The sequence below is a fragment of the Patagioenas fasciata genome, chromosome 3 (assembly GCF_037038585.1).
Source record: "Patagioenas fasciata isolate bPatFas1 chromosome 3, bPatFas1.hap1, whole genome shotgun sequence".
Taxonomy (NCBI): domain Eukaryota; kingdom Metazoa; phylum Chordata; class Aves; order Columbiformes; family Columbidae; genus Patagioenas; species Patagioenas fasciata.
Window position 1 is genome coordinate 36,758,949 of NC_092522.1, and position 27,274 is coordinate 36,786,222.

Here is a 27,274-nt window from a genome sequence, read left to right on the forward strand (position 1 = left end):
ATGGTTCTTTCGAATGTATTCTTTTGTTAGGGCAGGACTCTTTCTTAATACACATACTCCTTTCAAAAGTCCTGTTTTAAATCAGTCATTCATTTGGGCTAACTTTTTTTCTCCTTTGGGCATTTCTTCCAAAAGAAAAACATCTCTATGGTAGGAAATCATCCCTGCTTTGCAGGAAAGGTAACTTACTGCTGCCATGGAATTGATGCGGTCAATGTAGTAATCTGGCCAGCTGGTAGCAAGCTTATTAGGATCTTCTTGTTCCTGAAACAGAAAGTTAAACAACATTACACAAGTAGACTTTACAGGATGAAATGCACTGTAGAACCACTTGAGATTCTTCACTGAGCTATTCTTTATTGTGGAATCTCCTCTCATATTCTTGTATAATGTACATAGATGTTTTTCATAGCATTTATTTAAAATATTTCTGAAAGTGTAATGTTAGCACTATCACCATGGTGTGTCAGATAAAAACAACACACTTCAGCTAAGGTTATTAAACACAGAATAACAAAGTTTGGATGGAGACACAGTTATCTTTGGCATCCAAGCAGTAAACCTCAGTCCCTTAAACATACTAAGTTTCCAAGTAGAAGGTCAGCTCATTTACAGGTAACAGATCTATATTTTGTAGTTTTGTATGACAGATCTTATAGATTATTTTGCCTCTATACTACTAGAGTGATGGTGGGATTCACCAACAAAGGCATTTAACATCTTTTATGGAGAGAAAAAAAAATCAAGTCAAGGAAGCTGAAAAGAAGCTAAAAGACTGCCTCATTTTAATGTGATAAACCAAGAAGAGGTTTAGACTGGACGTTAGGAAACATTTGTTTACTGAGGTGGTCAAACACTGGAACAAGCCTCCTAGAGGTCATTCCTCCAAACCTGTCACTGTTTAGGAGACATTTAGACAACACTCTTAATATTAATAACATGTTTTAGATTTTGGACAGCACTGAAGTGGTCAGGCAGTTGGACTAGAACTGGTCCCTCCTGAGCTATACTATTATGCTATTCTGTTCTATTCCATTCCATAGTTAAGCACAACCTCAGAACACTCGATGGAACAGAACAGCATCTCCTCAGTTCCAGTAGGAGCGGTATTAATCCTTCTGTCCCTACCTCCCAAGTAAACCACCTGAAATCTTCTTCACTAGACTAAGCTCAATCAAGCTCAACTTCTAAAAGAAGAACCACCCCTACTCAGGAACCAATTTTTTCCTGTTCTGTGGCTGCTCAATGGAATTGAGATTTCATTCTTATAAGTCCGTTTATTTCTAGATAGGTGTAATTGTCACCAGTAAAACGAGGAGTGGTTTCTAGGATCCTAATATCACATTATAAACTACGAATATCTCATATTAAGACTCCTACCATGTGATAAGAGATTGAACCACTTGATTCATCCTGAAGATGTCCAAAGATGTATAAGAATCTGTGGATTTCACCAATGTTGTCTGTGTATGAATGCTTACTCATACTAGAAAAGTTACTCTGGAAGATACACAGAACAACATCAAAAGTGTATGTGTATCAGAGTACCTCAGCTATTCCAGAACTGTTTCGTTTAGAGATAAGAAATAGCTCTACATGTTCCTTGCTGAGCCACATGCAGAAAACACCTTAACACCTGACAAATTCCTGTCAGGCTACATACCAACACATGGCAACAATTCTGCACAAGTAAAAAAATCTTTAGATTTAGAATTAAAAAGAAAATAATGACTAAGACTTGGATCTTTCCTTCCCCACTCTTTGTTCCACTGGTCTTTCAACATGCAAACTAAAGGAGTATCTCCATTCTTGATACCGACAAAAAAGCTTTGTCCCCATCTAGCAAAGGATTGCGATACAGACAGATCCTGCACAGACCACAACCATTTATTCAGGTTTGCAGTCAACTGAACAATTAAGAAGAGCAGATTTAAACAAAGCAGCATAGAGTAGACTACTGCTGTATGAAAAGTATGAGAGACTGACCAAGTGGTAAGAGATACCTATTACATCCACAGTTGCTACACACCAACCACCTCACAATAATAAACAGTGAATTAAGAACAAGGTGATCTTTCTCAAATTAAGTGAGAAGTTCTCCTGCTTTTCCTTACTTTCCCCTTCTGGCCACAATCAGCAGGAATCTGATGGACTCAAATCCTTGTCAAATGGCACATTACAGAAATATGCAACTCCCTACCAATAGCCAGTTAGAATTGCCTCACCACATGTTACTGGCAGTCTGCCTTTTGCTGCCCTTTTCTGTATATAATATCTAGGACATCTACATACCCCTGATCCATTTACAATCATAGCCCTGACAGCAGTTCCACACTCGGCCAACCTTAAACTCCTGTGCAAAAGTCAATATATGACCTTGCTGATGGAAAAATAAACTAAAACACAATAGATAAATACAGTATTATTTTTATAAGATAATCTTATCATCCCCAAAGTGAGTGATAGAGAGATGGGGAGCTACTCTAGAGGTAGTGAAGTAAGGTCATTCTGCAGGGAACAAGGTTGAGCCACCAATTGCAGCTGCAAAGTGTGCTCACATGCCCTTCTGAAATTTTTCTCTGTGTAGAATTATAAAAGTCCAAGTGACAGCTGTAATTGTTTCCAGAGTACAGGTGACAAAAACATTGTCAGAACAGGAAATGTGTATGTTCTATGTACTTCTCCTGCCTCTATTCTGGTCTCCAAGTAAAAAGCAAACACATGAAAATTAAGGACTGCCTGGATCCATCCTTCATATCTGAAAATGAGCCACATTTTTTTTCCTTAAAATTCTTTAGGTGGGGGGAAGTATAAATGTTGGAATGTTGCAACCAGCCTTTCCAGATGTCTGGTTTAGACATGCAGGTTGAAGAGCACCAGGACTGATAAACTAAAAAAATTAGAATTCTTAATAATTCCCTATTTGAACCCAAACCATTAGAAATTTCACAATTAGAACCAAGGAGAAGAAAACTCTGATCCCCTAAAATATATCTGTATATGTGGTTAGCTTGGCAAATGACATAAGGTCCTTGGTATATTCTGTTTTTGGCCATTCTCTGTCCACTAAAAATTGGTCTGAACTCCACAAGTCCTATGTTTTGGCTTGTTTTTAGTCAGAACTGGAAGAAAACTGGTTTCAGTGGAACACAGCAAGTGTCAGCTTTTTTCCTGAACTAAAGCTTGGACTGAAGCTGTACATTGTTGAGGTTTAAAAAATTTCAGCAGATACTCCACTACGCAATCTCCACTTTCTGAAGTTGTTTTGGGCCAGAAGGTTGTTAAGTAGAAAAGTCCATCTAATTTCAATGGTTGTCCACAGTCCCTGTTCAGACTAGAATTTTATGGCTGTCAAAGTGTATTCTACTTCAACAGAATAAATCTGATCATGTACTTAAAACCTGGCACTCCATTTCCATTATGAAGCTCAAGCACGATACTTATACTCAGGATGAACATGTAGATTTTTATCCAACCCTATGAAATAATTATGTGGCATAGTGTTATTTATAGCAATCACCTGGGCAACATTTTCAAAAGAGAGACAAGTTCACACCTGTAAGAGAGTAACTGGGAAACAAACAAACAAATCAACTCAAACACAAAACAGAAAAAAACCAAAAACATTTCATTGCTTAAAGTGAGTTCTGCCCATGATAAGAAATTACTGTGCCATGTTTCCTTTCACAGAGAGGAATATAAGTCAACAACAGAAAGCAATTTGGCTAGGGTGGCAGGGGTTGAAGCGGGGGGGAAGTGCAACAACAGGGTGCTGGATTTTTTTTGTTTGGTTTGGTTTTAATGTATTCAGGGGTTTAACTCTCAAATAAAACCTCAGAGAAAACTGCAAGGCAACTTATGATAATGGTAAAACCCTTCCACTGCTCCAGGAGACACAGAGATGGGGAATAAAAAAAAGTGCCAAACCAAAAAACACGACCCTAATATACAAAGCCACATAGGTATTAAAAGCTGGAAACAATAACCCATCTGTATAAGGGAAAACATTAGCTGAAGGAATCTATTAAAGTAAAGCCTTCTTTTAGCTCCTTGAATAGTGTAAATATTACATTAAAAAACAGACGTCAACTTGTGGACTTTATAAGGGGCCATATCATTCTTCACTGGAGTAACAACTATGTAACTGCTGTGAAAACAGGATCTTGATACTATACAAGCCTGCCATACAGCCAAGGTATTATATAGGCTTTGACACTAATTTGGACAGGCTCCATGCCTTGATGGAAAGTGGAACTTATGACTTCATCCCAAATAGGACTTAATGGAGTTCTGCAAATATTTGGACCATCTGAACCAATCAAAATGAAACAAAATAAACCAAGTATTGTGTGCACAACTCAGCTGATCCTGAAAGCCTTTTTCTGATTCCTGGGAGACCTGATCCATTGGGCATGCTGTTCTCTAGAGAGCAGTGACCTTTAGTGGATGCTATGTCAGTGGACAAGGATTTGCCATACAAAGACTGCCGTAACAGGCATAATCAAGAATTACAGACTACTGTCTTTGTTGCAAAATTTTATAGAAAGAAGTACCAAACACTAGTGTTAGAGAAATTGCGTGGAAATGCCAGATATTCATGGCTGAGTGGACCACGAAAATGAAAGACTCTGTCTATATAGCGGGTGCTTCTTTCAAGATGGTTTCAGTCTTGAAAAAATCAGCACAGGGGAAGTCTGAACAGTAACTCTCTGCACCGAAGCTCTTTTGTGGTGAGCACGGGGTTTCAGTTTCCAGTGATGACACACTGGTATTTTACTCTGCACCAAACGGAACCAAAACAACGTTGAGCAGTTCTCTGGAATGTGTTCTGTAAATCTGAGCATGTCAAAGCATTAATAAATGCATCAAAAAAATTAGCAACTTTCCAACTCTTCTTTCCTGCAGATGGAGACAGGGGGACATATATGGTGACATGACAATTCAAACTCGTCCAGGAAATCACTGGCAAAGTTCGGAACAGACACTGAACTGATGCTGAATCCAGTTGTCTCTTACTTCCATCATTATTTATATCAGGTTGTTTTTATGTAATGTAGACAAATCCTAATTCCCTGGGACCAGGAGATGCTTAGCATACTTGGGTGTCCAGCCATTACATGGACTTTGCCACTACTTGCACACACTGCCCTGTGACAAGTTGACAGGGCTGATGACTCACGAAGCCTTCTAGCATGCAAACTAACATAACCCTACTTGAATAGATGCAACAACAAATACATCATATGTTATAGATGTCATATGACAAGAATGGGTGTTATTGGGATGACATCCATTCATTGGCACCATCACTTCCTTCTCAAACCCATCTCTTCAGACCTGCAGCCAGCTGGCCTTACTGCTTTACACTGTTCAGAGCAGAATGGGAACAAGCCACATATCCAATGCTGCAAAATGTGGGTTTAAATTATTTCTTGGGCAAGGAACCATGATATCATTCATTGAGCTCCTCTCTGTATCAATAAAAACAGCATGAAAACACAGATGAAGAATATGAAATGAGGTTACTGTAGTATAGATTCCTGTTCCAGCATGTTCACTGCACTGTGTCCAGACACTGCATGCTCAAGTTTATACTTGGATCACAAAGAATTGCATTTTCCTGCAATAGTCACATTTAGGTTAGTGTGGTTCTTCCTCTCAACAGTCTCCCCACATCATTCTAGTACCTCACAGAGCAGAAGGACAGGTTATTTTAACGGGTGTGAAGGATCAGCATCATTACATAAAGTTCAGAAAATATAAATCATGGAGTTCAAGGCATTACTAGAAACTAATACTTTTTAAGAAAAATGTGAAATATGCTAATCTTTCATACTAAGTCCCTGTATTTTTTTTTTTCATTTGTTTGTTTGTTTGCTTGGTTTTTTATGCCAGTTCAATGAAACTTTAACTTTTAACATGACTTATGTCAATTGAGATTAAAGCTTTGCTGGATAAAGGTTCTCTCCTGCTGGATGAAGACATCTCAACACTCTGCAGAACAACTTAGCTGGTAAAACGTTCATCTAAGATGTGCAGGATTCACACTCATGTCCATGTTCTGTTTCAAAATGAGGTGCATGACCCTTGCTCTCCACATGAATATTTTGGCCACTATAAACAAGGTGGGGGTTTTGTTTGCTGAGAGGGTAGCAAATAGTTATCACTTGTGCTTCATTTCCCACAAATGTTACTCTTCTTCCTTCAAATACTTTTTAAGAAGACTCAGTTTATCACAACATCTGCTATTAATGGTGAATACAATACAATCTTGTAACACCTTGCACTCTACACTGTCAAAGGTCTTAGAAAAAATTAACATATTAGGTTTTTCAGTCTCTCAGTGAGATCACCAGAAACAGTGAAAATGGGATGCAGACAATTACACTGTTCCCAGTTACATGGGGAATCTGTAACACAGCCAAGAATCAATCCTCACTGAATTTGTACCACGCTCTCATCCAAATCACCGTTCTCCCTTTTTTCCACGACAGATTTGCTGACTTTTCGTCACTTTAAGGAGAAGTTTGGCTTTCAAAAAGACTGTTACCTGTTCATTAACACACTGTTCATCCTATTGGCTATGTCCCAGTTCAGAGCAGCCAAAGTTGTATAAATAAAAAGCACTTTCATTAAAAACACAAAATGTGTTTTATCTGCTGTGGGATGAAATACCAATTTAGAAGTGGAGCTAAGAAACATCTAAGCTTTTCAGACAGTTTACACCTCCAAAAACCAACCATGTCCCAAGAGATGCTAATTTTGAAACAAGACAGACCACAGGACTGAGCCATTCACTAGACAGATGTGGTCACTGCTCCATTTCTCAGACTCCATGACCAGCATTTACACAAATATTCTCATGGTTTGGGGGACAGAGCTATATCCAAGCCTTTTAAGCACATTTATCCAGAGTGAGAAAAACAAACATTACATTTCTCCCTGGAATGAAGCTATTGATGTGCAGACAATAATCCTTCTGCCACAAAAGCAGTCTACTGTATAACTTATTAAAAGAGAATATTCATCAATTACCAGCTGGAGCATGCAACTGAGGAGTTCTAATTGTCTCTCATAATGGTCACATATAGCCATACATGCTTCCAGTTCACCGGATTACGACACAGGAATATTTTACCTAACAGACCACAGGGTGGGGGGTTTTGGTTGGTTGATTGGTTTTGCTTCATTTAGCCTGGTCTCTGTCTTGCCACTAGTAACTTAACAGACCTAATAGTGACCTCTGATGCTGGTTACCAACCAGCCTTTCAAAGAAAGAATCAAAGGCTTCAGATTATTATTCATATCACAAAATGCCTTATACTGCCAAACTATGGAATGTACTACCACAAAATATAACAAAGTCTAAAAGCATAAAAATGAAAAAGGGATATATTTATGAAGAATGAGGATTCCTTCTTGGAAATCTTTTCATAATACTGAGAGAAGCTTCAATGCTGCTGAAATTCACCAGCCTTTAGAAATTAAAATGGACTATCAGTCATTTTTGAAAGATGGTTTGCTCTACTTCAGGCTCAAACACTTCCCAATAAATATATGTTTTCTTTTCAACCGCTTATTCCATCCACCACTTTTTGCTTCCCAAGCACCCATAGATATAGCAACTCTTAGAAGTTGCACATTGTATACACACAGTGTGTCATTTCCAACCTCATCTAACACTCAAACCCACTTCAAATTATTTACTTCTAATTGATATCAGTCTAATGGAGATGAAGGCCATACTTTTATTTTGTATCTTCCAGAAAACGTGCCAGATCCATTGCATACAGAGATACATAGTTTCTCACTGAAAATGGACCAGAATGCAATACCTGGCAGGTTGTTGGTGTGATGTTATGAGCTGAAGATAAGAATTAACATTTTCTGAAACCTCACAAGTCTCAACCACTGATTGTAATAAACTGTGTAATTGTAGTGCTTAAATCAAGATTAAGTTTTACAATAACCATGTCTGGCACAAGACTTCATATAGATTACTGATGGAGAGAATCCCATTTAAGAAACTTAAGTTATAGCAAGGTTGCATAGCACACTTTCCGTTTAAGAACCATTCTTCTCTTCTCTTGCCTCTTCTGCTGTTTTTTTATCATTCCCCTCATTACAGACAGATGTAAACCTGCTGCCAGCACTGACTCCATCAGGCTTCCCTTAGCATTTACAGATCATACAAGTGTGTTTGTCCCTCTTCAAACATATTTAGCCCTTTGATACAATGGGGATCCCACCATCACCAGGCATTAATTTATGGGTATAGTGCAGTGACCAAGAAGACAACTTGTCCCTATACTTACACAACTATTTAAACATACAGATGAAGTCACATGGAATTATCCAGTGCACTGAGCTCTCAGGACAAAGCTTACTTGCCAAATTGAAGTCTACTGGTATTACACATTGTTCCTCCACTGAATGTTTTATCTTTGTCATGGAAGTTGGTCTCATGTTGAATATGTTCTCCTGACTCTGTTGCTGCCTAAAGATTATTCTGTCCTATAGCTGAACTCCATACTCACGTTTAAAACCTCCTATATGGTCTACTTTTCACAAGCTCCAGATCGATCAACTGATATTTTGCAGCTGACAAGTGTATAATCTAAACAATGAGCTGCCAATAAGGCAATTCATTAATTCGCTGCCCTTCCAAAGAAGTAGTTCTCAGGAGCCTACCTTCCCTCAGCCCATTCTGTGTATCTTTTTTGGAGGTCCACTATGGAAGATCCTACCATTCAGGATGTGAGTTCATGATCATTCTACTTAGGGGGTTTTCAGGAGAAAACAAAATGTTTCTCATGGACACAGCCTGTTCTCCAGGTGCTTGGCTGTGGACTTAGATTGTACTCCTGAACCACAGCTCTGTCCCCACAAACCTGTGACAAGCTTGAGGAGAGGGTCAAGGTTCTACAGTAATTCCTGTGGCAGGTGAAGCCCATGATCTGACACTGTCCCAAAAAATCCAAAGCAGTAGCAGCACAACATACTCTATTGTTTCGTTATCATCCAAGCTCTGCAATGTCCCTAGTACTTTCGACTCTGTGTTACGTAGAAGAATTGTGTGCACATTTCCATTCTAAATAGCATTAACCCTGTTCAGCTTAGAGTCAATATGCTGTGGATACCAAAAAAGGACACTTCCTCACCCATCCAGCTTATCATGTTCCAACAGCACTATATTCACCCGTATCCCTATGCCACTAGTATTTATGTCATTTGGTTCATCTCTTTCCTTGCCACCTTTCCTCCTCCTCCTGATATTCCTTAGGCAATGTGAAAAGCTGCAGAAGAGTCCAGCTTGCATAACTGAGCCTCTTGTCTGCCACAGGAGTGCCACAGAGTTTATCTTTTTGTCTTACTCTGTGTATCTCCAGCAAGCAACTGCTTACAATCTTTTCTAAAGAAGACGAAGTCATGTACCATTCATGGCAATCACCCTGCATGTTGCTTGATGATAGGAAAGAAATGTCACTAACCATGCTCAAAGACACATGGAACTACTTAGGACACATGTGACTAGAGCTAGCACAGCTACCTAGGACAAGTCCTTCTGTGAGCACACAGAGAACTTGTTAATGCCAAACTCTAAAAGGTTTCTCTTCACTGTCCACAACACATCCACTGTCTGCTTTTTCCAGTGACACTGCTTCATGTTCCAGTTCACTTCTGCCCTTTACAAAGAGTGATGAAAGTTAGATGGTCAGAGCAGACACATATTTTCTATTTGTCTCCCTCACTTAACCCCAGTTACTATTGAAAGAGACAGTGAAGTTAGGAGCTGTTGGGCAGGTGAAGAGGGAGAATAAATACAGACTGAGAGGAACATGGCTTCTAAATTGCTAATCCAATATTTGAGTGTATCATTCAGTTGCTTTGTCTATCTTTCACCTATCCATACACTCAAGTAAAACTGTTTCCTTTCTTTGAGCTTTCATTTCTCTTGCCTATTGCATCTGCAAAATGTTTGGGATGCCAGGTGCCTTTCAACAGACGACTGAATAATATGGAAGACAAAGTGGTTTTCACCTTGATGCAGGTGTGTAGCTGAAACAATCACAGCTGACTGTACAGAAAACTAAATAACTTTCCGAAAGTGTAGAAGGAACTTTCCTCTTTCTCTTCATGGCTGTCACTAGATCCTGGCAACAATTATTTACTGTGTCTCCTTCTAAACTTTTCACCGAAAAAACAGGTAATTCAGCAGCTCTTTCTGCTCAGTATTCACTAGCTTTTGAAAGGCTGGTGAGCATTCAGTGAAATTCAGAATACAGAGAAGAGTGAGCCCTAGTCTGTGCCAAATCTGCTTCTCACATACCAGAGAAATATGCTAGTTATTTACATATTCTTTGCTCTTGCTTATCCACCTAAGTCTAATCTGAACAGTGAGAACTGCATCGTACACAGTATATACTATTATTATTGCATACCACCAGCAGGACTGACACATACTTGAATTGCAGAGACTCAGAACTTTTGCAAGAGGACAGACAATGACAGAACATTATCCAGTGGCAGCAACTAAATCACATAATCAGCATTTACATGTACTTCCCATAGAGCAGAATTGGATTGCTCACCACTATTTTTGTTCCTTAAGTACAGCAAATTACAGCATTTTCGTAGGATGACAGCTGGATAAATGTTTTCTTTTTTCTTTTTTTTTTCTTTTTTTTTTTTTTCCATGGTGGGGTCAAATCTGCTACCACTGAGTTCTCCCAAACTCCCACAGAATGCAAGCCAAATGCGAAATACAGCATAAGGCATGATGTTGACAATTTTCCAACTATCACTGTGTAACCTCAGGATTATTTTGGGCTTCATTTTCGAGAAGTGTTGAGTGCTAACTTCAACTGGAACACTAGTAGCACACCTGAAAGACGCAGAACTGCAAGATGGACACCCAAATTCTACATATTCAGAATATTTTGTGCAATACCGTGGCAAGTTTATGGTGTTTATGTCTTCAGCAATCTGAGCAAAAGAGCTGGGAAGACTAACCTTTCTTGTGGAGAGAGGGAGGGAGAGGGAGAAAGAAACTAAAAATATTGCATGCTGTTCCCACGGGGGGTGGGGAAAAGAAGACTTTTTGATTTTACATGAATAAATACATAATTTCAAGGCCCTGACATAAAATAACCTCTTATACCAGGATAAATAAATGAGTCTGTAACTGTTAGCATTGCAGAGTGGAAAACTTAAACTAAGTAAAATGAAAAATTTGGAAAAACTTGTTTTCTCATCTTATGTCTGTTACAATGTGGTCTTCTAGGTATCACAATTCCAAGCTGTGATAATGGTCTATCAGCTGAAGTGTGCAAGCATTTTTGCCTCCTTGACACCACATTCATCCTTTAAACCACTACAAGAGTGACTCCAAGAAAAAAAGAATATTTTTTTAAGAGGAATCTCTCACATCATTAAGGCTACTATATTGTTTCTCAAAGTAACCACATTGAGTGGAGTACTTGCTATAGAAGAGAATGTATCAAGGAAAAAAACTGTGAAGACAGAATTACAGAAACTTAATGATAAACCATACAAAATGTCCAATATTTCTTCTCAGGTATGCTGACCTAGACAAGGAATAATAGGGTCAACATCAACCAATTTATACTTATGTAAGATGAGGAAAAAAAGCCTAAGTTCATTATATGGAGCTAAAAAAAGAACGAGATGTCTTATATGAATCTCAAGTTTTATTCTTCCAGCAAGAAAACATTCTCTGCATGAAAGGATGTAGAAGGAAATGTATATAGTTTTAGGCTTTATTTTACACTGTATTAGCCATGTTTCCCAAATTTGGGAGCTACTACTTCAGCCTGCAACATACAGTAACACGTGCCATTAGTCAAATGGCTCTTTCACACTGGAAAGACCCAATAAACCAATAATCAGGAAGTGTATGCATTTGATGCAATAGTTCCACTCTTGCTGCATTTTGTTGTTTCCCATTATGGCCCATGCTTGTCATAGGCCAGAGTTTCTGAATTTACTGCCCTAAAGCCTACTTGCTCTTATAACAGAATAATTTTTGAAGCCATGTGCCTGTCTTCCATACCTAGACTAAAGATACTAGAATGACCCTATGTCAGCATCAAGCTAACAAATCATCACAAACATCTGAGCATGAAGTCATTCTGTTAACAGAAAAAGGAACAGATGCTGGTGGGAAAAAAGCAAGTTAACTCCACAATTGCTGGCATTTTCCAACCATCCATCTGATGGAATGTCGCGGTTTGCAAAGGGAAACATCCTCCCACTGTGACTTACCAGTGTTATGAGATTTCCACTGAGCCATAGGCTAACCGAAAGCAAGTCTATTTTCAGAGAAGTCATTTGAGAAATTCCACATCTCAGACGGTTTCACCAGCAGTCTCCTGAGCTAAGGAAGTCATGCAGTCACTCAGACCAAGAGTAACCATGGATCCCAGGCACTGTGAGGGAACCGAATAACATCTTCTACTTCAGCCTATTTCAAGAATTTGGTCTCATAGCCATTATACAGAAGATAGTAGGTTGCGCAGAGCCTTACTGTTGCCCCCTTTCTTTATAGGGTCATACAGCTGCTCTTCTAGTTTGATTTATGTTGAGTTCAGTGAATCACAAAAAAAGTTCAGAATGGAAGTGGCCTTGGGCAGAAGACATCTGCTGAAAACAGAGCTAATTTCAAAGTTAGAACTCGTTGTTCAGGTCATTGTCAAAGTTTGAATACTGATTTAAATTATATTGTTGACTGAAGAGCTGAACTCCTGCTACAAACTTCTAAAGCATTGGTAGGAAGAGGAACAATTTTCTGATGCACTGAAGACTTCAGATAAAGTCTAATTCTCCAGCTCCAATGTGGCTTTGGTTGGGCTTTGCTCTGTGATTCTGTGATCATCAGATAGCCAGCAATACACTTGCACTAAGAACTCCAAGTGCCACACAGCTTCTTCAGTCTCCTACTGTCAAACAACTGCTTTTTCTTTTAGGTTATCACATGTAACTGTGTGTTTTTCAGACTTCCCAGGTGAAGAGAGAGTAGAAGCCCTCCACCACCTGGCCTCCCCCTAAACACTTCATGCAAAGCTAGGAGAAAAACTCTCATGAAGCCACATCCAAGCACCATCAAACTGAGACTCCGTACAAATGGCTTCTCAAATACTGCAGCAAATCATCTTGTGTGTTCATGTCTGCTGCTCCCAGATACAGCCTGTGGAATAACAGCTTTAAAGAAGGGAACTTATAAGGGACACATTAAATACTCCTTATAGCTATAAATCCATAACCAAAACAGTTTAATATTCCAAATCAATAACAGACTCTAAGAGTATTTCAAAGAGGAAAAAATACTGCAAGAAGATAGAACGGAAAACAATACAACTTCAAACCACCCACTTCATTTATTATGAGACAACCACATGCTTGGCACTCTTCATACAGAAAGGATGAACCCCAAAGGGCTTTCATAGCTCAGATCAGACAATACAAAACCAAAAACTCACACTCAGACAACACAATGGTGTGATCTTCATCTGTCATATTGTATCACTAAATAAGACCAGATGAAAATCCATTTTCTCCCTTCTTTAGGGGATATCTATCTTCCTCTGAATATCTCTGTGTATATCTCCTACTTTAAAGCAGGAACCCAAAGAAATGAACTTTCCTACAGCAAGAATTGCAGTACTCCTACCTAAATATAACAAATGTAATACAGCCTGTTGTTAAATCCTGCATGTGAAGACTTAAATGCAAATAAAAGACCTCAGGGTTTTGGAAGAAAAGCCCTGCTAGTTCACTTTAGCTGAGAAATAACTGCTTCTCTATCTTAACCAATCTGAAACTACACTTCGTGGTGCAAAAACACATAACAGAGCTACCCTAAAACGAACAGTAGGTGCCAGAAATTTCGCTCACTTCAGTAAGTTTTCCCCAAAGGCAAGGAGGACTCCAGGTTTTATATGTGCATCCATCTTCTGTTCCATCCCTGGTAGGCTAAGGTTATTATATCAAAAGCTACAAAAGCAGCTTAGATTCCTCCTGCATTTTTTTTAGTACACACACACACACACATCTATGTATGAATGTATATTACACATATGAATTAATTTTTATATTTATAGTTTTAACAGGAAGATGAATCCAAAGTATAGAGTGAATTGTATTCATTGGAAGCTGGGACTGTAGCTGGGTTTCAAGCAGGGTTTATGGCAGTAATACAGGCTGGGTTTGGATTGGAAATTTTGCTTAGAGTTCTGCAAGATTCTGGAGGCAGGTGTGGGCATAAGGGTGGACAACAGAAGTGTCTTACACTATCTATATCCAGCTGCACAATATTAAGCTATACTTTTTATGGTGACATAAAAAAAATCCAAAACCTGACATGTAGACATTATCTTAATTAATGTTAGAGAGCCAGCATGGGACCAACGTAGGAGTTCATGAAATAGAGCTGCAAATGGTATAAAAAGACTGCAGTAAAACTGCCATAAGTTGAAGTCTGACTGGGATTCCCATGGACATTCTGAAGCTTAATATAGGGCTGGATGCAGCCCTTATGTTAGAAAAGGGAGCAGAACAGAAGGTGATGCAGCAGTATCTGCTGCTTCTTCGTGGGAGAGGTATAAACCTTCTCCAGAAGGGCATCTGGGGCACTCTGCACTGGGCTGCAGCTCTACTGGTTTCAGCATTGACCCGTGACCTCAGTCCAGAGGGCTTGGACTCCTTAGTGATGGTGTAATGTAGAAAAGTGCCTTCCACTCCATCCTTCTTGCTCCTTACAGTGAGCTCTCCCAAGTTTGGAGACTTCACCACAAAATCCATTCCTACAAGAATACCTTAGAAGACAGATAGGTGCAGCAAGGAAAAAGGATGAACAGTGCTTAAAGTGAAAATATATTCAGATTTTTAAGATACTGTCTTAAAGGAAAAGGGAAAAGTTGAATGCGGCCAAAGCATGTGTGTATATACTGCGAGTAAAAAGTGGGAGAGGATGGCATGGCCAGAACATTGCCACAAAGCTTCCTAACTTTGCTACTCTTTCTTTCAGGTAGAGAGAAATGCATTTATATATAAACACAATAATGACAGGTTTTTGAAATTATACAACAATTTAAATCAAAGACTTTGAACCAAGGAGTTTCCTGACTCTATTCTCATATTGTTTAGTAGTTCTTTTTATTCATCAGGCAGATGAAAAATATAATGGGCAGATAATAAAAAAAATTGCAGAGGATGGAATCATACAAAAATTCTCTTTTCTCCATATTGACTATTACAGGGCATGGTTCAGAAAATTTTCCTCAGAATTTCTAAAGCCTATTTTGTTATTGTGGAGAAGCCTTTCTCTAGATCTGTTTTCCATAACAGACAACCTATAATCAATTTAAGGATTATAAGAACGTACTCTTTTTTTTTTCAGATGCCATAAATGCCTCTTTCCAAAAAGTTGTAGTGCCCTGATTATTGCTTCACTTCTCGAGTCTGAATAATCTCCCTTGAGTAGGCAAAGCACAATTAACTCAAAGCAGCCATTCTAGGGTACAACTAAAAGCAGACAAGTACAAAATAACCCCAAAATACCTGGGAGAGATCAACATAGTTATTAGGATTGAGCTTTTTGTTGCTTTTGTTTGTTTGTTTGCAGAGAAACTGTATGATACAGCTAGTTCAGTTTGACTGTACTTTGGAAAGAAATTTGCTACTAATTTTTCCCTCAAAGAAAGACACAGAAGTAAAAACCAAACCAAACCAAACCAAAAAACAAACCAAACAACAACAAATCAACCAAACACAAACACCCTTAACTTCTTTAACTTTGCAAAATGTGTGTGCTTCCTACTAAAATCTGCTCAACTGAAGGCTTACAAATTAGTCTCTGGAGGCAGGAAAGGCCATAAAAACAACTTGACTTATTTTCCAATAGCAATAAGTCTAAGAACCTGTAGGATTGTATGGAAGGCAATAAGCTATTGCCTGCACAATGAGGCCTCATTCTTAGAAATACAGGTTGCATCCAAAGCAATGCATGCTGAAGCAGTTAAATACTTGCATTTTCTACCCTTTGGGGGATGACATAATTGAGCTCACAATTTTTTATTTCCGTATCATTATTTGATCAGTATTTAATGAGATTATGTACTTCAGTACCAGCTCCCAGTAAAAGAGCGCTGAATAACAGCAGTTTTGTAAACCTTGACATCAGAAGCTTACAAACAAACACATCTGAAAGCATGGTCTAGTTTTTGATCTAATTCCTGCAAAACATATAACTAGTAGGAACTCGAGAAAATTTTACAGGAAGGAATTACAGAAATGGATTGTATATATTTATGTAAATCTAAATTTCAGCTGATAATGAAACATGAAGATTATTCCAAACAAAACCTGAATGAAGTACCTGAACTGGGGGACGATGCCATCATTTGCCTTCTGTCTACATATGGCTTCACTTATATAATAACTCAATATGATATCAGGAGGAGTTCATACTATAGAGAAAGAGGCAATCTAAAACATGTTGTACTGGCATTTGGGGTGGAGGGTCAGGGTGCCATCAGTGGTGACAGATTAGTAATTCTTCTGGTGCAGATTAGGACAACTGCATCTCTCATTGTCCACTGCACTGATTAATGGCAAGGTAGAGGACAGCTGAGACTGAGAACACATCAACGTTTTCCAACAGAGCAGCCTTTGTTCCTTGCAAATAGCTACGCCACAAATGAGGGTGAAACTTTCACTAGAGCTGCTAGTTGAAGCTACTCCTTTAGATAAAATCATTGGTGATTTGTTTTTATAACTAATGGTTTCAGATATGAACCCATTATAGAATGGCCAAAAGTCACCAAAGCAAGCATGACTGTATAATACAGTGGGAATGTTCCTCTGTATATACCACTCACATTCATGAAATTTCAATCCGACACTGAATCTCTTTTGAGTACTGTGGAATGTTGACTAGCAAGCTGTGCCCCTGGAATAATTTTAAATGAACAGGCATAGGTCTTTCCCCTTTTCTTCAGAAGGGCTTGGTATCAGAAACAGGTGGAATGAGTTTTTTGATACAAAACTGACTTTCTGCCACTGCATTGGGAACAAGTACCACAGAAGATTGTATCCGAAATCTAACTGCCAAGAGAAACAGACAGTGTGCCTACAACAATGATCAATCTTGAGTTTTGCAAGTCCCTTTGATTACTTAAGATAGTCCATTAATCTCGCCACCTTTGGAGCAAATCAGGAAACCCTAACCTTTCATTATATTTAGACTAGAAAAGGCATCTGAGATTAGTGATTGCAAACAGTTGACTGAACCTGCACTTCCTGACTTTCTATAGTTCATAGTGTTTTCACTTGCCATGTTACGAAACATAGAGACCTTGCTTCCTGGGGAACTCCAAGAACCCACCATCAGAGCACTCTGGGAACTTGTCCTAGGTGGCTGATAACATTCTGTCAAGTGAGGAATTGGGCCTTTGGAGATAAAATTAGATTACAAATTCTTCAGGGAAAAGACAGGTTTCCTCTAAAGGAGAGACTGCAACAAGCTTCTCTGCTACTCTAAAACAATGATGAGAGGTGGATTAGGTAAGAGGCTAGAGAGAGAGATATATCATCACCCATCATCCGACTGCCTGTGAGGAAAACAATGAATAATATTGGACAGTTAAGGTTTCAAGTAATTGAAAGTATCTATAATGTAACAAATAGACATCTGGCAACAGTATCCTGTTCCAGTTATCACATCATTTTGGATAGCTGGAGTTCAGTTGACTGAGGTTGCACTATAAATGCATTACACAGATTTTCCAGGGTGCAGCTTCTTTAACCCTGGAGGCCTTTGAGATTCTTATATTAAATCCACTGCTTTGAAAGAAAAGGAAAAAAAAAGTGTAATGTAGTGAATCCAACCAACATATTAAATACATTAAAGCCTGAATTTTCCTGCCAAGCCTTCCTGGTCCAGGAAGCAGAATGCATGGTTCTCTAAGATGTCTACAAATAGAACTTCTCTCACTAGACCTGAAAAAGTCAGCTGAACTGGCCAGCAAAAATGTAAAGCAGACATTAATCACAGCAGCTTGCACCTTCTCTCCACTTGCAAGTACCAGCAGGAGGAAGAATGCAGGGAGCACCAAAGACAACTGAGCCTGGACTGCTCTTACAGAGTTCCTGTATTAGTGCTGGCTCAGAGGCACTGTAACTAATTTGTCCCTATTTACTTTCCTATGTGATGCTTTTCAGACAAAAGCAACACACATACAAAGCACTCATCTGATTGTTTTGACTGATGTTTTCTTTAATTGTATGGTATGGAAGCTAATTTTTCCCCCACCCCCTGAGGAAATAAAAGCAGCAAACATAACTTCAGAAGGACCATTACCGGGTTTCAATCTGCCATCTTCAGTATTGAAATCTAAACGTCCCCTGTCAGCTTCTGTTATGCACACTTACATACAAAAACTGATGCCCTCATAATATGACTTGCACATTTGGGAAATAAAACTAATGAACTCACCACACCTTTTCCCCCTAACCTTTATTGTTAATGAATACATGCAATTGGAGCTATCATTGTTTCTGTCTGTCTGTTTCCTTCCTAGAGCAGAAAAACTTTTCCACTACACCACTCCTGCAGGAATTCCTCTTTTACAAGCTTCACAACAGTGATAACTCTTGTTAATTCACTTGGCTACCATTCTGGCAGTGACAAAATACCCAGTGTGATATATCAGCCTGTAATTTACTGCCTCTCTCTCACCAGTTTGTCAGAAATGTGAAGCCCTTGAATACACAGAAATTAATAGAAGCAGATCTTCTTCACTTTCCAGTGTAATACAGAACATTTCCTATAAGCTCTGGAAGACTTTGAACTACCAGATTTTAAGATATCATTATGTATTTTACAGATATCTGAAAAAATCCTGAAAGATTTCAGTAAAACATTTTCTATTCTAAGCAACCTACAAAACTTTAAAAAAATTCTTTAAAGGATTTCCATGAGATCTAAATAAGTTTCAAAATGGGACAATATATGGTTTTAACCTGTTAACATTCTCTTCAGAAATCACACATGCATACAGTACTTATAAGAATGTTGTGCCATATTCATGCTGACAAAGATCCTTACACCACTTCATCGTGTTCTTGAGTAAACAGTAGATAACATGTAGTTCAAACCTAGATGTAAATCACTAATTAGGTACATGCACACAGAATTTATTGGTGAACTACTTCAATCAGGACAACAGTAGTACCTTCTTTTTGCTGCAATAAATCTGCCATTTCTTCTCTGGAGGGAGTGCAAACATAGCCTCTCTGTTCTTGTCTGTGAGATCCAATTCATCCTGGAGATTGTCAAAAAGAAAAACAGAAAAATAAACAGTCAACAGTTGCATTGGTAACTTCTAGTAAGTTGAGAAGAATCTGCACTAGGAATGTTGACCAGCCTTCAATCAAGAGGTAGAGAACTTTGTGGCTCCCAAAGACTCCAAAAATTATTGGTTTCATATTTTTTACCTTGCTACTACAAGTTCTCCCTGTCACAGCAGAACCTATGAAGAGGGTCAGCCTGAACAACTCCCATGTCAAACTTCCATTACTAACGATTAGCCAAGGCTGGGAAAGACCACATGAAAGGTATGAACTGAAAAATTTAAAGCGCTGGCTTACATGACACAGACACTCCTTAAGACTTTTAGAGAAATGCTAAAAATTCAATACACTTTTTTCCTGGCCTGCAGTACCAGCTTGGTCTTCCACAGAATCACTGTATCCTTCAAACAAAGTCACAAGACAGTTGTCTAGTGGCAGTAATGCCAACAGCAACTTACAGGTTGAAATGTTTGTCCATGTATTTGTCCTCTGAATCATATAGTCCCCAGCAAAAGACAACAAGTGTTTGAAATGTATAGGACATATCTCCACACAGTGTCACATCAGGTTGAACAGACCAGCAAATTCAGTCTCTGTTAAGAAAAGTGAGTTCAGTGGAACACTTCCCATTAGAGCCCAGTCAACCTAACATTTGTAAAATTAAGGGTAATGCTGTGATCTGGAACTGACTCCGAACTCTGTCACAGGCTCCTTCTGGATACACCACGGAATACCCAAGCTTTGGTTTCTGTTCTCTAAAAAGTAAATAACAACAGACTCTCTTCCTATACAACATGTCCCTAAAATCAAAGCAGAAACTGCTACTTGCTCAGTGTTTATTCAGCACTGACCAGAACAAGGCTCCAATCACAGCTGCCAGTTTCAGGTGCTAACAGGAATTAAACAAATAAGAATGATTTTCACAGAAAGCAGCTTGCCTGAGCAGGGGCAGATGAAGATGTCTAAATGAGAGTTTCAGAAATATAAAGACAAGCTTCCAATAATGTTTCAATAAATCACTTTTGACAGTTTTCTTTTTCCTATATATTTGAAAGTGTTTGGAGAAGTAAGTGTCCAGGGGTCCAATAACAAGATGACATTGCAGCATTAAGAATGCTGCACATGCAGATTCTGGCACCCACACTAATCTAGCCCAAGCAGAGACAATACCTCTTTAACTCAGCCCAACAATGGCTCATTTGGAAAGCGTTCAGGGCTGGGAAACTTGTGAAAACAGTGAGCTAAATTGCACACTGAGCCTGGTAGCGGCTGCTGACAGATTTAAAAGCCCACAGAGATTTCAGCTGCAAAAAGGTACAAAAGAAATGCAAACAGTAACAAGGTGAGGTCAGTGCTAAGCAGCCCAAGGTAGAAGAAGCTGGAGGGTTTTCTTAAACAAGAAAAGGTTTAAAGGCAGAAAAAAAAAAACCAAAATTTTAGCTGTGCAAAAAGAGCTCAAACCATGTGGAAATGTTTAGCATGAGTTTTCAACCAAGGGGGCAGACAAGTGAGGGAAAGAGTTTTATTCTTGCTACACAGAATTTGAAAGCTCAGGCCAGGATCACATTCTTGGGGAAAGAGGGAGAGGGAATCTACATGTAAGGTCTTAAGACAAGTGAAGGAATGCTATTGGAGGTCAAGCATGTGGGAGGGAAAGGAAGGGGAGACAGGGAATCAGAAATGTCAGGTTTGGAAGAATCACCAAAGAGGTCAAAATACACATCTGAAATGAGCTGCCTGGGCTCAGCTAAATTATTAGAAAAATTATTATTATTTTATTGAACTGCTTAATGATCTTAGCCCCCGTCCTTTCCTGTCCCCACCCCCCTTCCTTTTTTCTTTTAATAAATAGCAACTAACTTGGTTTTCCAATCCATACTGCTCTTTCTGGACTCTGGTTGCAGATCAGACAAGCAGCAAAAGCTCTTCACAGAAACTGTGCACAAAACTGAACGATGATCTCAACCAATATAGTTCAAGACGACCATTTCATCAAAATAATGCTCCTATTGACTAAAACCACCCAGAGGGCAGGATGCTGACACTTAACAGCTTCTAGTCACTGCCCTGGACACTGGCAGCATCAGGGACATAAAGAGCACTCTGCCTTCAATGGGGCCATAGCAATATGCAACCTCCAGTCACGTAATTTTGCATCCTGGTAACATGACATTCTTTTCAGGGCAGAAGCCTAGAAAGGTAGTTTGAAAACATGGAAGATCCAGTGGGAACAAAGCACATCCACACCCTGCTTTATTGTTACTCAGAAGGGTAGATTAAGCCAGAAGAACGTTAGAAATCATTACATAAACTCAGGTAACATAGTAACAAGGAAACTGCTTCAGGGTTTCGGGCACGATGCGATCACCAGAGGCAGATCCAAACACACCTGACTGGAAAATAGCAGATGAAGGATGGATTACCTTTCCTTTTTAAACAGCTAGTGTTTGCCTTTGTTCAGAGGCAAAATGCTAGGTTCTAACCTCCGTGTCATATGGGCAGGTAACAGGCATGAATATTCAGTAGGGAAAGAGAATCTTCTCCAGAATACAAAGCAGCAGTTGAGCTCTTCAACACCCTTTCCCGAAGTTAGACTGCTGTAAGTGTGCTCCTTCACTGGGAGGAACTGAAGAGGCCTACATGGCCCCCTCTACCTATACCATTGATCTGATCAAATCCTCCCCTATAAAGAACCAAGAAATCCCTGCAAAATACAAAAGGCATGAATGTTCTCGAATCCTCCAAATCATATTACCTCTCTCATCCTCATCCCCTTTCTACAGAAGAGGACCAGAAGATCACCATGACTGCACAAGAACCTCCTGTATCTAGCTAAGAAAGAAGATGCCCAGGTGGCAAAAAAGGCCAACAACATCCTGGCTTGTATCAAGAATAGTGTGACCAGAAGTGATGGTGCCCCTGTACTCAGCACTGGTGAGGCCACGCCTTGAATACTGTGTTCATGGCAAGAAAGACATTTGGTACTGTAGAGAGTTCAGAGAAGGGCGATGAAGCTGGTGAAGGGTCTGGAGCACGTCTGATGATGAGTGGTTGAGAGAGCTGGGGCTGTTTAGCCTGGAGAAAAGGAGGCTGAGGGGAGACCTTATGGTTCTGTACAACTACCTGAAAGGAGGTTGTAGCATGGAGGGTGTTGGTCTCTTCTCCCAAGTAGCAAGTGATAGGACAAGAGGAAACAGCCTCAGGTTGCACCAGGGAAGGTTCAGATTGGATATTAGGAAAAAATTCTTCACAGAGAGGGTTGTGAAGCACTGGAACAGGCTGCCCAGGGAAGTGGTAGAGTCATCATCCCTGGTGCCTTTAAAAGGCATAGAGATGAGGTTCTTAGGGACATGGTTTAGTGCTAGACTTAGGTTACAGTTGGACTCAATGATATTGATGGTCTTTTCCAACTGAAATGATTCTATGACTCCATGATCCTAGATCAGGCAGATGTTTTTCCTATACTGACCAGCGATCCTAACAGAAAGCACATACAGAAACTTGCTGCCTTGGAGTGAAGCAGGAGGAACAACAGAAAGAACAAATTTCAGAAGGGCAATTTGGCCTATGAATAGGTCATTCTGACCCAATGACAAACACAGATCTGTCAGTGCATGGAACTTCAGACCCTAGAGTTAGCTTAGTGACAGCAAGCAGCTATTGAAGGAGAAAGGACTTGCAAAGGTTGGCAGGAAAGGGGAAGAACTACAAACTCTGAATGCAGTCATCAAGACTGGGGTTGCAGCCAGGCTAAAGAAGCGAATGTGACCAAATGCCCAGGGAGCAAATGTGAAGGGCAAGAAAAGTGTCGGTCAGAACAAAAGGGGAGAAACACTCTCCTTCGTCACCTATGGCAGTTTCCCAACAGCAATGTAGTAACTTCTGTGCTTTGGATGAGTGGCTTGCCAGCATGACCCTGCACAATGGAACTCGGCTTCCTGGCTCCTGAAAATAGTTGAAATTGCAAGTGTTCTCATGAAACACAGATTAAAAAGACATTTGCCAGGCTGGTCTAAGGGAGATATAAGGAATATTAACTGGTGGTACTTTACATTTCTCTCCTTTTATTTTTTTCCTCTTTCTGAAAGACCAAAATATTCAATTCACTTTCATGTGGCCTGGTTTTTTTGTGTGTGTTTTTTTTTTTTTTCTTACTAAGATTTAATTTCAATGATAGAACATTTACAATTTATTGGAGCTGAATTGGAGTTTCAAATATTTCCAGTCCAGTTCTCAGGCCAAAAGAGAAGATGGCCTTCATTCAAAATGGCTACAACCCAAGGAAATAAAAGACAGACAGAAAGAAAGGGAACAAGAAGGAAGAATGGGTAGGAAACATCAACCCAGTATTTTGTGGGCTTTAAAACCACATTATGTGCCTTATTTTTAGGAACATTCATCAAACTGTGAAAGCTGGATTTGACGTTGAGTAGCCATCAGCTCAATAATGATATCACTCAAAGGCCCCTATGAGCTGAATAGAAAAGCACTTATCACCTAGACTAGGCAGCACTTTTCTTAGTGGTGAAATGAAATTTATATAGAGAAAAAGTAATATTTTGGGAATGTAGAAAAGCAGCTCACTTGGAGAGAGAGCTACTAAAGGAGAAGTTTTAACACCTTTCAATATGCCTGCCCTTCTAAAGAAGAACCTTTAATGCCTACGAATGTCTCTGTACTGAAATGTGTACTGCATCTCCACCATTCAGTCATCTGTGAAAAGGTGGGACAGTCACAGGATAATTGCTTCTTCAGTAAGCTCCTTCACCTGGCTTCGCAAGAACACTTATACAGTCCGCAGGAATTTTGGAATTTAAATGGGGAAAACTGAAATAGTTTAAAAGGCAAACTTAGGAAGACACTCAAAGACACAATGAGACTTCTCAGTCTCAACATATCAACACTGAAGCCACAGCAGGGGTAGGACGGTAACCTCAAGATCATATGTACACAGAGCATCAGGGCTTTAGAGCTCCAGCACCTCTTGATTTCAAGTCAGAATGCTGGAGACCAAGGGCCCCAAACTTAGTTCTCTAGGGATATCTGGACACTGATGGGAGATTTCCTCTGCTCCAGTTTCTTATTCAACTTGTCCCAGTTCCACTGGCTGCCAGACTTCCTGATCACCAGGAAGCTTCCCACTGACTTAAGATCAGACAGCTGCTTCATTTTGTAAAAGACAAAAAATAACAACCCAAACCAACCATCCAGCTGTCAGAGGTTGGTGAGGTTAGTTTTCCAGGTGTGATGTTGGTGGGTATTTTTGTGTGGGTTTTTTGTTTGTTTGGGTTTTTTTGTTGTTGTCTTTGTTTGTTGGCTTTGTTTCTTTATTTTTTTGTGGGATTATTTGTCTTCATAGAAATTAAATGAATTGTGAATAGTATTTCAAGAATGATGAAGTACAGAATCCTGACATATGTTTTGTTTAATTAATGTGGACATAAAACACTTTACCAGGAGAGAGAGGAGATTTTGCTTATTTTCTTATGTTTAGTTGGATATTTGTCTTGTTTCATCAATTTCTTATAATTTCAGTAACAGTTGAGTTACACTTGGAATTTTTCTCTGTAGGTCACAGTCTCTCTTAGTCATAGTGCTCTTGAAAGCACATCCTTTCTATAAGCATCCATCCCAGGCCTGTATTTCACATCTAACAGCTTTTTTTTTTATGATGTTAATGACACCGAAAAGCATATTCTCATTTAGTTGTTTATTACTGCTTACAAACATATTCAGGCAAATTATTAAAGAATGATTAAAGAATAAAATCCTTTTAAGATCCCCAGAGCGAATAGCTTTGTCATGAAATAAATCTTTATTGTACATCACACAATCCAACATTAAGATACAAGACATCGGCAAAAATGCTTCTTCACTTCTGGAGTTCAGAGATGCCTATTTTGACTGTCTGGTTACACCTCTATCACACTCTTCGGTTCTTTAGGAGCAGATCAGTATTCAAGCAAAAGGACAATCAGGTCTTGGCATCAACAGGCACCAGGGGAACCAAATCTTCAGATGGTAAACTGACAAAGCTCCCTAGAAATGTTAAGGTTTAATCTCCCTTGTTCAACTCAAAATGGAAATTTAAGAACTTCCAGAACAGACGAGATTGGCAGTTATCTGACCCACGACCAGGACCAAAAGCTTCAGAGGTCTGTTCAAAAGCCGTGCAAGTACACAGCTACAGGGGTAAACTCTGTAGATGGTCAAACACTTCCAAACTCCCTCAAAAAACTGGCTGATTCTGTGATGCAGGTGTGTTGATGTCCCTTTCAAGACTGTAATAGCACTGATATTTGCAAATTGGTTTTTTTGTGCAGCCATAAAGTTTTCCTTTTGTTCATTCACACCAGAATTACCCTTAATGGTTCTCTGTGAGTCATCCAATAATGAACGAAACTGACCAAGTAGAAATTATATGAGGATGCCTTTACACATTCTATAAAACCTCCATGATTTGAAGACTTTTTATTTGAATAACTTGCTTGCATACTCACCTCAAAAATTTAGGTTCCAAGGGTGTATCCATTTCCGAACTATAACCCTGCACTGTACGAATTTTAGTTAAATGCATTGCTCTTATCTTGATTCCTGTTCACATCCCCATTCCTTCTTTTTTCCTTTCTCTTACATACACCTACTTTTTTCCCCCTCTCTAATCTTCTTCTCATTCCCCTTGACCCTTCTTTTCCTCTCATGCACAAATGCACTCTCCCTTATCCACCTCATTAATCATTCTCTTGGTCTCTTAGCAGCATCAAACCCACCCAAGCTACAAAATGAAGTATAATACACTGTTGCCAGTATAATGAATTCCCTGTACAGTATGATACCTGTTGCCTCAGGTTCCCCAAGGTCATTCATGTAGCTGTCTGTCACCATGTCCTCAAAAGGGCCACATTCTAGTTCCACTTATGCTCCCAAGTGGCATAGCACAGCTGACAACCTTATGCCCTGGATAAATTTATTTAAATCTTGTACAAAGTAAACAGTAATTATGACACACCATGGGATCACATCAAGTATTCACTGGCAGGCCCCAGGCAGGGTTCATGTTCAATCACTTTGAGGGAATAGTTGATGGTGGGTTGATTAATGTTGAAGTACAGCTCAAGTTGACATAAGATGAATAGCACTGACACGTCTGGGACTGCAGAGAAAGAGGAAGCAGTAGAAAGAGATTGGGGAGGAGGTGGTCAGCATCACACTACAAAAGCCTTTGCAATAGAGAATCCAATTTAGCATAACTACTAAAGCTTTAACAAGTGAATTGAGTAGGAGCACATTGCTAACATGTGACTTATGTTGCCTGAAAGCTACACTTTTACATTAATAGTCTCAGGAACCTTTATTTTTCAGTTTAAGCTGCCTATGCCAGGTTTTGTTGGTAAATAACAAACACGTTACTCTGGTGGCTCACTTTTGAGCTATACCTTTCCCCACCAGTCAGGGAGGGCCAGAGACACACTTATCACAGGTCCAGAGGCAGCTGTTCAAAAAGCTGCTTCAGAGGTAACTTCAGCGAGCAAATTAAACAATAAATAATAATAATATATCACCAGTCTTCTTCTGATCTTAATCTCTTTGCAAAGAGTTTACTAATCCTTCAAGTAAAAGAGATAACTTTCCCTATTTAATCACTGTGTCCACCTCCAGGGGACAGTATAGGATTGTTCCCCTACAGTTTTCCTTCCATTACTTTGTTCAGTCCAGCTCACCAGGCTGACATGTAAGAGGCAGCCTGCTGGAAGAGTGCACATTTCCAACACTGAGAAGGTCGATAAGGCATTCTGAAAGACTGCCTGAACTGTCAGCAAACTAGGTTCATTTGACTGCACAAACTGCCTACAGTCATGTAAAAACTGAAGCAACAAGCAGTGAAAAAGAAGTACCACTAAGC

The 27,274-nt window shown here is 39.4% G+C and overlaps 1 protein-coding gene across 5 annotated transcripts in view; it reads right to left on the reverse strand.

Annotated features, from left to right (window-relative positions):
• DAAM2 (dishevelled associated activator of morphogenesis 2) overlaps nucleotides 1-27,274 on the reverse strand; it is a 214,598-nt gene that overhangs the window by 86,393 nt on the left and 100,931 nt on the right. For all 5 annotated transcript variants that reach the window (XM_065833150.2, XM_065833147.2, XM_065833151.2 and 2 more), the window contains 2 exons: nucleotides 19,254-19,343; nucleotides 190-264 (listed from right to left, as the gene is read on the reverse strand). In XM_065833150.2, coding sequence (XP_065689222.1) covers nucleotides 190-264; nucleotides 19,254-19,343 — 165 coding nt within the window. The remainder of the gene's footprint in view (nucleotides 1-189; nucleotides 265-19,253; nucleotides 19,344-27,274) is intronic.